At 41.7% G+C, this 10,477-nt stretch overlaps 1 protein-coding gene across 1 annotated transcript; it reads right to left on the bottom strand.

Moving 5' to 3' along the window:
• Positions 1-999: 999 nt before the first annotated feature.
• msc (musculin (activated B-cell factor-1)) lies at positions 1,000-2,585 on the bottom strand. Its single transcript, XM_080854747.1, has 2 exons — positions 2,071-2,585; positions 1,000-1,654 (listed from the first exon to the last, which is right to left on the bottom strand). Exons 1-2 carry the CDS (start codon positions 2,515-2,517, stop codon positions 1,571-1,573), a joined length of 531 nt encoding a protein of 176 aa, XP_080710873.1. The 5' UTR covers positions 2,518-2,585; the 3' UTR covers positions 1,000-1,570.
• Positions 2,586-10,477: the final 7,892 nt, after the last annotated feature.

Raw genomic sequence — 10,477 nt, 5'->3', positions numbered from 1 at the left:
TGAAAAGACCTTTCCCTTAATGCACCTGGACACATTTAGTTTCATGGGTGTAATGAGGCGGAGTTAATGCCATCGAACTTCAGTTAATCCTCAGTCAAAATGGCCATCTAAATGAAGGTGAGATATAATTACACTGTTTTGGTAACGTGCATGTTCTCTCGAGAAGAAGGTTTATCACACTGTTGCTTACAGTCGATACCTACCTTTAAACGTGTTGTGTCGATTAAAAAAAAGGTCCCACTTTGGGTGGGGTGCACTTATGACGGAGTATTTTAGCACATAGTGAATAATACTGGTACTTGTCATGTGAATGCATACCATTACATATTTCTAATTCTACACCAAACCCTTACCTTAACTTCAAATACACACTGTAATGACATTTACTAATATGAATGCAATTTGTGTTCAGTGGGTACATTTTCAGGAAATACTTATTACCGTAAATAAGTATTAATTAAGCACATACTGCCCACGTAAACAACACATATTAAATAGTGCCTTATTGTAATCAAAGTTACTTGTAGTTGTAGATTTTCTACACAAATAAAAAGATACACAAAAGTATCTTATCAAGATTTTGTAAACATACACACAATACGCAGTATCAATACTGACAAGTCTTCCTCTGAACTTTTTGCAGTTTATTTTTAAGTGCTATGGTGGAGCTCCAACAGACACTCAAAACAAACAAATACATTTGGCTTTTCAATGAGTAAAGCTTCAGAGTATGGGCATCCACAGTAAGCTCAACACTATAACCCACTAGTAATCACTGTGAGACGGCATACGAAATCACTGTCCTGACCCAAATCCTTCCTTTTACTCTAATAAACTCTAGTGTGTCAAAGCAGTTACCTATAATTACTCAGTATGCCACACTGTAGTACATCAGAACCTCATAATGTTTCTTTGGGTCAAAATGAAGCTGTCATGTGTACACAGCCGTCGTCCAAAGATCATTTTAAGTGTATAAAAGGTGTAGTTAAGATTTGAATGTGACTTAAAATGTTAGGAAAAGTGGACGAAACATGTGACATAAAAATACACCGACTGTGATGCAACACCAGAAGCCCATCTGACACACACATCAGAGCTTAAGACACTACTTTTGCCCTCCAATATATAAACAAACAAAGACGTAGCATTAAACTGAAGAGATTATGTGTGTCAACTGTTATTACGTGTGTTGAGCGGAAGTGGATACAGTACATGCACAGCATATCAAGACATAAACAATGAATCTTATTACAACTTGTTGGTTAAGTCTACTTCACTCCCACAGAGATGGGAGATGCAGGCCTACCTACGATGTGAAAACACAGAGAAGAATAGTTTTTGCAGAAATGCAGTCCAAGCTCTGTCAGGTCTAGACAACCTGTCATTGTATGGAAGAATTAACGATAAATATGTCAGTTTCAATTCCTACGTTAGGTTTCTTCAAAGACAATCAGGATAGAAGCAGAGTTTGTACATTGAGATGTTCAGGAAATGCACCCATTGGAGATATTTGTAGAGTATGTTTCGTACGATTGTGGAAAGACTGGGTCCTTTCTCCAATGGGCATCACTCATGCAGTTGCCCCACACAGTCTTCCAGCAGCGGCGATCTCTTTGGTGTCCTCTGATCTGCCTGAGACCACGAAGGGCCATGTCTGTGGACAGAGAGGACACAATAGAATCTAGTTCAGGATTGTTGTTGTTTTTTGCTAGAGTCTGAGAAAGAAAAAAAATTCAACCCTGAAAATAAAGTGTAGAGAAAGTTGTGTGTTGTCCAAGTCTGGCCTTAAGGAGACATAGAGCACAGACTATGGCTTGTTTAAGTTTTTCTGGCATAATAATTCATCATGATATGGGTATAAGTGTAAAGCTACGTGACATCCAGAAGGATGGAACGTACAGAATATTAGTAACCATGTTCAACAGGTGGTCACATTCACACAAATCCGTGGAAAATTCAACTACTGCAGTTCTAACATATTTCACATAGCAGAGATACGTTTAAACACTAACATACAACACGGGAATGTTGCACAGACTTTTCTTCGTTGGAATCATTTTGGTCTCATACCAAATTTACCGGATGAACAAAACTGTTCTCATAACGGTCCTCCTGCAAGAGCTGCCTCAGATGAGAGATGTAGCTGGAAGCTAGTCGCAGTGTGTCCAGTTTGGAGAGCTTGGTGTCTGCTGGTACCCAAGGCAAAGTCGTCTTCAGTCTTGAGAAGGCTTTGCTCAGCACTCTCATCCGTGACCTCTCCCTGGCGTTGGCGGCGTTTCTCTGTGACTGGCGGCCATCCGAATGGCCTTTCAGCTGTTTAGCGTTGGAGCCGGTCTTCAGCCGTTTGCTTTTCCCTTCGTAACTGTCGTCTATGCAGAATTCGTCCTCAGAGCTTTCTCTCGAGTTGAGGCGTGTCTCCGATGTCATGTCCCGCTTGGGCCGTCTACTCTGCGCGCCCAGCTGTAACACAGGTAATCCTTGGATGTCCTCAGCATCACTCTGTGAGCCAGTTGACATCGCTAATGCACCTGTTCCTTGCCAGATGAAGTTGAAGCTTCACTAAGTTAAGGTGTCGGAGCCGGTATTTAAAATGATCGCGACTATATCAACACTTACTCCAGCAGATGTCTTTTAAAAATATCCATATCTCAAATTAATGGAAAACAAAAATGTTAGAGGCATGCCAGGCACCAGAAATGTAGATAAATATTACAGAACAAATATTTGAGTCGAGAATCTTTACATGTTTGCGTCATCCTGTGATGCTAAGCTGTTAAAAAAAGTCACTGCGCTTTTGTGATAATTAACTTGTCCTAAGTACTCGGACTCCTTCAAAAGTGAAACTCTGTCCTCCCTCCCTCTCGCAGCAGATTTAAATGTAAGGGGTTAGGGGGTCTTCTCCCCACCCCTTTTCTTCATCATCATTCCTAGGTTGAATATCATCCCCAGATTTACATAATCAAGGATTTGGCCTGGTATGTGAGTTCTGTCACACACATGGACATCATGATAGGTGTGACTGTGAAGGCATATCAACATGTTAATGATTTATTAAAATTCATTAGTATACCAACATGATAATGTCTTGATTTAATGAATGAAAAGTAACAAGACTACAAGGCAAACATGTAACTAAAACTTTATTTATTAGTATTAGTATTAAATTAGTATAGTGCATTACACTATTACAATATAAGTGATGACATTCTGACAACTGTTTAATATCCACAGTTAGTTAGGTTAGGAGTGCACATGACAGAACATGATCTGCATGAGTGACTTAGATGTTTGTGGATGAGCAGAGTTAGTTAACCAACATAATCTCCACCTCGTGTGCCATGTCCTCCCATGTATGTGCAGGATGGTTTGTACAATAGACACGTCTGAAAACCTTATCAAACATCCCTAATCCATTGGGCCACTTTCACAGAGCTATCCGGTTTCAGCACATGAAGCGTGCTTTCACATGCGGCTGAAGCGCATTGGCTACAGCTGTCGGCACTTTCGCCTGTCACATCTGGAGCGGTAGAGGGGAGGAACTGGAGGAGAAGTGGCAAAGTAAGGAGCCTTAAGGTGATGATACACAGGGCAACTTTGTGAGCAATTTTGCCGGGATAACTGATGTTATTTGGGCCACTTTCTCTATTCTCTCGATACCGGGCTACAAATATTTATCTGAAGAACTTTAACCATCAGTGGTAAGGTCATCGCGATAATCTAATTATAACATCAGGAATCAGCCATGTAATTTGCCAGCAACTTTGCCCAAAAAAGTCGCCCCACATATCATCACCTTCAGAGAAGCCATCCATATTGGCACACAGAGTGGGAAAAAAGTCAAGACGGCCCCGGACAGATGGCCATTGGTATCACTGAGATGGAGGTGGCCATGATCCACTATGGACCTGGGAGATTTGTGTCAGATTAGGGCCAGATTTCATAGTCTTCGGCAATGTAGCCTCTTTAGCATCCTTATTTGTACCCGTGAAGACAACTTCATAACGGAAGGCAGCTGCTTAAAAAAAGGAAACATGTCAAGAGAACCTCATTGTATTGGTCTTTAGAAGGTTTTGTCTTTTCTTTGAGAATGTAGAATGTAGTACTTTCAGTTATACACAGGAAAAGAATGTTCAACTCCTCATGCTTTGGGTTAGGGACCAAAGCAGCGAAACTTCTCACTGTCACATGCAAGTACTCATACACAACAACATCACTCAGTATTATAACAACTACACTGCACTACAACTATCATACCAATACTTAACAATACTTACCAACAATAACAAAAAAGATACCTTTTCGAGCCTTTCACTTGGGTTGACAAGTGGGCACCTTCCTTCATCAGTGTTTCGATGAATTAGGCCCACGGCACCTACAGAGGGCTTCACAGTGGAGTCTGGCATCCCAGACCACCCTGTTCCATACTAACAATGGGTTAGGACACATGTCAATACCAGAGACCATAACAGATACAGCTCAAGATTCACTTCGAAAAGATTTCACATGCATATATCAGTCTCTGAACAATGCACTGCTTAACTAACACCAATCTCATTATACTATGGCATACCACAGGCAATCCAGGGGAAAGGGTGGGGTACATTACAGGGTATAAACTCAGCTACAACTTAAGCCTGTTTCCATGACAGCCCTTGAACCTCTTTTTGGACCTGGTCACTTAAGGCCAGTGCTATTCCAGTGTGGTTTGGAAGGAAATGTGTTTAAAACAACATTAATCAACACACATATTTCAGTGGTTGAATAATAATGCTCTGGCCCAAGTCTATTTCCTTTTTATTAATGGTGCTGCATTCTTTTCTTCTTTTCCTGGGAGAAATGTAACATTAGGTTGAAAAGATATATCAATCTTATGTCCACCAACTTAAAGCTTGCCTAATTAATGGTCACTATGGGATCAGCTGATCAAGTCTGACTGATAACCTGCCACAATTTTTAGAGTCTTTGGACTTTTCACTTTTTTTTCAGTTTCGTCGAACATTTTTATCCCCACCCGGGGAGAAAAGAATCATTAGCTGTGCTGTCCAGAAACTCTGAATTCTGGAGTTTGCGTTACTTTCGTTTCCCTTGAAATTCCAAACATGAACAAAGGTCCTTGGCGCCAGAAGAAAGTTCTCATGTAACTGATAGCCTTTGGTGCTAACGCTCACCCAGTGTCACCACTTTGTCCATCAACTTCTTGGTCAACAGACCAATTAAGGCACAGAGGGATGAGAAGTGAGAAATACAGCACATGATTGAAGTGGGGAAATGACTATCCCACCACACTTATCACAATGTCTGTAGCTTTTCTCATTGTTAAAAAAGCTACTTTTAGGATTGTACTTGTATGCATCCTATGTATACTATACTGTACTTCATGTGTCTATTGGTGAAATGTCACAACACTGGATCGCAAAAATCTTCCCACAGAAAATGTTCACAGTGTCTTACAGTCTTTCCCAGCAAATCTGATATCTGAGAGTATGTGCATCCCATTTTAATTGCTGTGAAATTAAGATTTTTCATTGCAATTGCTGCCCTTGGCCAACGATTATCCCGCACAGCACAGCTGAGATGTACGCTTGGCTTAGACCAAGGGTCTGTGCCAAGTCTAGTGAGCTCTTGGAGAGACTACTGTAAACACTGCTCTAGAGCCTGTGGCATGGCGTAACCACTGTGAGAGTCGCTATGAAATACAGCAATCTGTATCCTTATGCAATTGTGATTATCAGCCATTTTTCTTGTGTTGTCTTTGACCTTCCAGAGAGGGACATGGACGTTGTGCTATTTATTTTATAACCTTACAAAATACTTTCCCGGACTTGAAAAAACTGCTGATTTGCTTTTATGTTGTTTTCCTTTTTTGTGCCTGCTCTGGTTACATTGCATCCACAGGTCTAATGGATCTCAACCCCCAGTAAGTGAGATCCGCATTGACGTGACGTGAAAATAAGTACTGTGCCTTTTGGGCCCTGTAGAAAAGAAATCACCTTCACTGTAAGTGATGTTGTAAAAAACGTTAGACCACCTGAAGGCGGTATAGAAAAATGGTTCAGTTGAATTATAGTTTACTAATTTACTTTCAACATCAGGGCCTTTTGTTGTTCTTATTGCCCCTTCAAGGTAAAGCCATTTTTCTGTACCCGGAAGAAAAAGAGGAGAGCCATATCTCTCCCTCCCTCACTCCCTCTCTCTCTCTCTCTCTCTCTCTCTCTCTCCCTCTCTCTCTCTCCGTGGACCCTCTCTTACTCCCTCTCTCTCTTTCTCTCCGTGGGCCCTCTCTCACTCTCCCTCTCTCTCTTTGTGTTTCTCACATTTCTCTCTCTCTCATAGGACAGGAATGTTCCCTAATCCAAGGACACATTCTCAGGGTTCCAGTAATCCCGCAGCTCCTGAGACTTTTCTCTCGCATGAAAACTGCACAAGCGCTGCGTCTCCCATGCGCACCCTGAGAGAGGGATCATCCTTGAACTCTTCATCTGGCTGATATGCAGTTCCTGTGTAGGACGACACAAACACATTGGCCCACGACCACCTCTTTTCGTTTTTTGGGGGTATCCATCACTGTTTTGGGTGGGTGGGGAGGGGGGTTGATCAAAAGCACATACATACAGCTTTAACACGCAGGGTCTTCTCAGTAAACCCCTAGATTTGTCTCAGTGTATGTTTCACCCTTCATGTGGACACACTATGATGTGTTGCCACTGTAACAAACCTACAACAGATGTGATATGCACAAAAAAAGTTTAAAAAAAATAAATAATTGCTAATCATTTTGAACGATGTAAAACCAGAGGACCTTTCAGAGGAGGAGGAATCTCTACTTGTCTGTCAGTAAGCGTGTTAGAGGTCACTGTTTGGCCAGCCTGGCTTTCCCAGTCACTTCTTGAGAGGCTTTGAGCCACTAAAGACAGGTGCAGGACGATGACATCAGTGCCAATTTGCGCTCTACTCCTACTCCTCCTCCTCCTCCACCCTTTCTCACAGACCCTGTTCCCATGGTCACCGAGGTCTCGCGTGCAGCTGCGCCACAAAGCAAATGGCGTGTAACTGCATCAAAATGGCCATTAGGAAAATCAATGTGACCCTCTGGTACAAGAGCTACACCCTTGGAATTAGAGGGAGGTTTAATTGGATTCAGTGTCTGACTGTGGGAGTCATGCAGTAAGGGCTCTTTCACACCGTGACCTTAAAGCTCATAAGACACACAACAACTTCGAAAAGACACTGCACATTTCTTTAGTACTGTATATAAGAAACCAACAACTCCAGAATTTAAATGTATATCTACTTGTAAACCAAATTACGTATTGAAAATGTAAAATGTGAAGAAGAATATATGATCTAAATTAACCTTATATTACACCTACAGCATTGGATGTGAGCAAAGAAGACATCCTCAGAGATTTATTTCTGCAATGTATCTCTGCAATGCAGTGTTTCAGAAGGAAGCAGCAGTTGTGACTGTGTGCTGAAGCTCGGTGCAGGCCTCAGCAGGCACACGGACACCTGAAGCTAGGATCACTCCGAGAGCTAATTCCATCATTTGAAAATATGTTCATGCTGTTTGGCTAATGCAACCTCTTCGTCAGCGCAGACACTGGGATCTGCGGGGTGTGCATCCGTAATAGCAATGTTTTTTAATGCTGTCAATAATTTCAACACTTATAACCTACCGGTATATATTAAATGAACTTTTGTAGCAGAGATTTAACATAGCATTACATATGTATAGTATATACTATAAGCATGTGTTTCCTGAGCAATTATGTAAGTTTCCTTTGTGAAACTTACTTGATATACCCCATGACCTAAATGAGCTGGAAAAACTTCAAGAAGCCTTGTTATCTCAAAACACCTGATATTCCAGAAGATTTAAAATTGAAATCTGTTTACCATCCTGCTTGCGTCACACACTCAAACAAACAAACATTCATCTCCCAGTCTCCGTTGATCACAGAGAGAACTATGGAGTCTCACCCTAATAATGCAATCAGCATCTCCTGGTGCGCGCCTCCAGCTAGTAAGAGGGCCTGGGTTGTGAGTGTAACAAATGATGCACCTGTTGTGGTGCTTACTCGAGGGAGGAGGAAGAAGGTTGAGTGGGTGAGGGGGCATGCACAGGGGGCCATCTAATAGCTATGAAGGTCGCGTCAACTGTGTGACTGATGGGACCTTGTGAGGCCTTTTATTTTGTCTTTTTATGTGCAGACATAATTTGCTTTTAAAGGCGGTGTTGAAAAAGACTCCCCCGGTCCGTGTGGCTGTTATGCCCCAGGGTTCCCAGCTGTGGGAGTCTTAGGGATAGTAATGGAGGCTAGATGGGAGTGTACTGACTGAAGATGCAGAGGAGATTGTCAGCAGGATAGTCCCTCTTTAAGAGCATTTAGTGGGTATTTTAACTGATCCCACACCAATTTGTGGGGTCCATTAATGGTGCACAGTGTAAGAAATATTTTCTTTCCTGCTTAGTAAGTATAGTAAGTAAAGTATACATCACAAACAGAAACATACATCTCAATTCAGTTAATTTGAAGTTTGTTGCAGAGTTTGATAATCAGTTAAAATAAATAATTTCTATACTGTGAGGCATGCTGTGGTAGTGTGCCATCACATCCTGCCTGTGGGGCCATATTACATTCAAATAAAGTTATATCTCTATTTCTCACTGCGCCAATCAAGGTATGTCAAACACAGAAAACATTATGTGGTGCCCAATGCCCAGGAATACACAATTAAACAATGCAATGTGGAACACAGCTTTATTTCAAACCAGTTGTGACAGAATGTCCATATCCTTGCCTGCTGGAAGCGTGCTATCCCTACCGTTCCCATGGCACTGTGCATCTAAACACATACTAAATGAAATTTGTTCTGTCACCGCTTTTTGTTCTGTCACCGTTTAACAGCCACCCATCCCACACGACTCCCACTCCTCATTACAGCCAATCAGCTGGCTGCGTTCAGAGAGGGCCTGCTCACCATGGGAATTTCACCTCTAAAACCGCATAGCACTGGGATTCAAAGCCCCATTGAATTATGGGAACAGAGCTGTAAATCTAAAGTATGCCTGCTCTCCTCCACAGTCCGGCAGGCACGGATCCGCTATGAAAAAGGGTTGTCAGGTCCGGGCGGGAGGCCAGTTGGAATTTGCATGCTAATTCTTCCACCCATCCTGTAAATGTTTTGGGGGGATGTGGGGGGGCGGGGGGGGGGGGGAGATGGGGGTAACAAATATCTATCTGTGATGCTCCACATAGCACGGTTTATAGCTTGCAAATCTGAACGAGAGGACTTATCAGTGCATAAATCAGATGCTGGCTTTTTAAATAACCTGCACTCAAATGTCTTGTTCAAGTGCACCAGCTCATACTGGGGCTTGGCAGTACTCCGTGCCTGCTGTGCCCATACAGTGTGAAAACACACTCAGTGTAAAATCACACTCAGGCAAATATTTGGATTCATGTGACAGCTCCAGAAAAGGGATTGCCTCACAGCATATTTAAAGTATATACTGCATAGGCACGAAAGTTAACAAGAGGCAAATGTCTTAATGTTTTATTTGACCAACCACAGAATATTAGACATGAAGTAAGTTAATAAACAGTAAATATATACGATACGGGATATACGACCACACTTTATAGTAAGTGTCCTTAGGTACTGTCTTACTTTACATTTAATCAATCAGTAAGTGCAATGTATAATTTAGTATAAGCAAGTGTTGTTTGTTGCACTTGCTGTCAAACGTAATAATATGCACTCACTTAAAAGCATACACTATCATTTATTTCTAAGGCAAGTAGACTGTCATAAACACACTTAATGTAAAGTGGGTAACACACTTAATGTATAAACTTCACAAACTGATTATCAGGTGCATATGAAGCGCTCACTGGCAGCTGACATGTAGACTGTATATTGTGCGCTACGTGGAGGAACATGTGAAGAAATCCACATTTACATGCTGATACATGGATTTCAACTTGCACTCTTTGTCATTCCCAGTGCAGAATTAATGGGCTCTTACAGAGGACAAAAGAGCACTTGATCAGCAGATATTTGATATGATACTGTAATATGTTCAATATCGGCTAAAGGACACTAAACACCTACATCCTGTTCTTTTTCTCCTCAGCAAACATAATGTAAACTATAATTTAAGTCAACCATACTCAACCATAATGGCTACATCGCAACCTAAAGTGCACCTAAATTGACCTAAAGACACATTTTCATTCTCACTGCTAAAAGTTCAAATGCACACAAGTTTAATGATCTTAGCAGAGCTAGAAACACCAGTAGCCAACCTCACAGTTCCCTACAGCTACACGGCATTTTCAAACTAAGCAGCTTTTACTCAGAGCAAATGCCAAATTGAAAACAGGAATTGCTGAGGGTCTCTAACATTGCTGAGGCTGTATCTTCCAGTGACTACCAGCATACCAAGAACATCCTAATGTTTAATCCTCATCCT

This window comes from Sprattus sprattus (genome assembly GCF_963457725.1).
Source record: "Sprattus sprattus genome assembly, chromosome: 17".
Taxonomy (NCBI): domain Eukaryota; kingdom Metazoa; phylum Chordata; class Actinopteri; order Clupeiformes; family Clupeidae; genus Sprattus; species Sprattus sprattus.
The sequence above is the reverse complement of the archived record's forward strand: the minus strand, read 5'-3'. Positions and strand labels throughout refer to the sequence as shown.

Excerpts from the sequence above, each read along its gene's own strand:
- msc (XM_080854747.1), bottom strand. The coding sequence starts at position 2,517 with ATGTCAACTGGCTCACAGAGTGATGCTGAGGACATCCAAGGATTACCT. Across the intron at positions 1,655-2,070 it reads TTGTTCATCCGGTAAATTTG|ACATGGCCCTTCGTGGTCTC; the intron begins GTATGAGACCAA and ends CTCTGTCCACAG.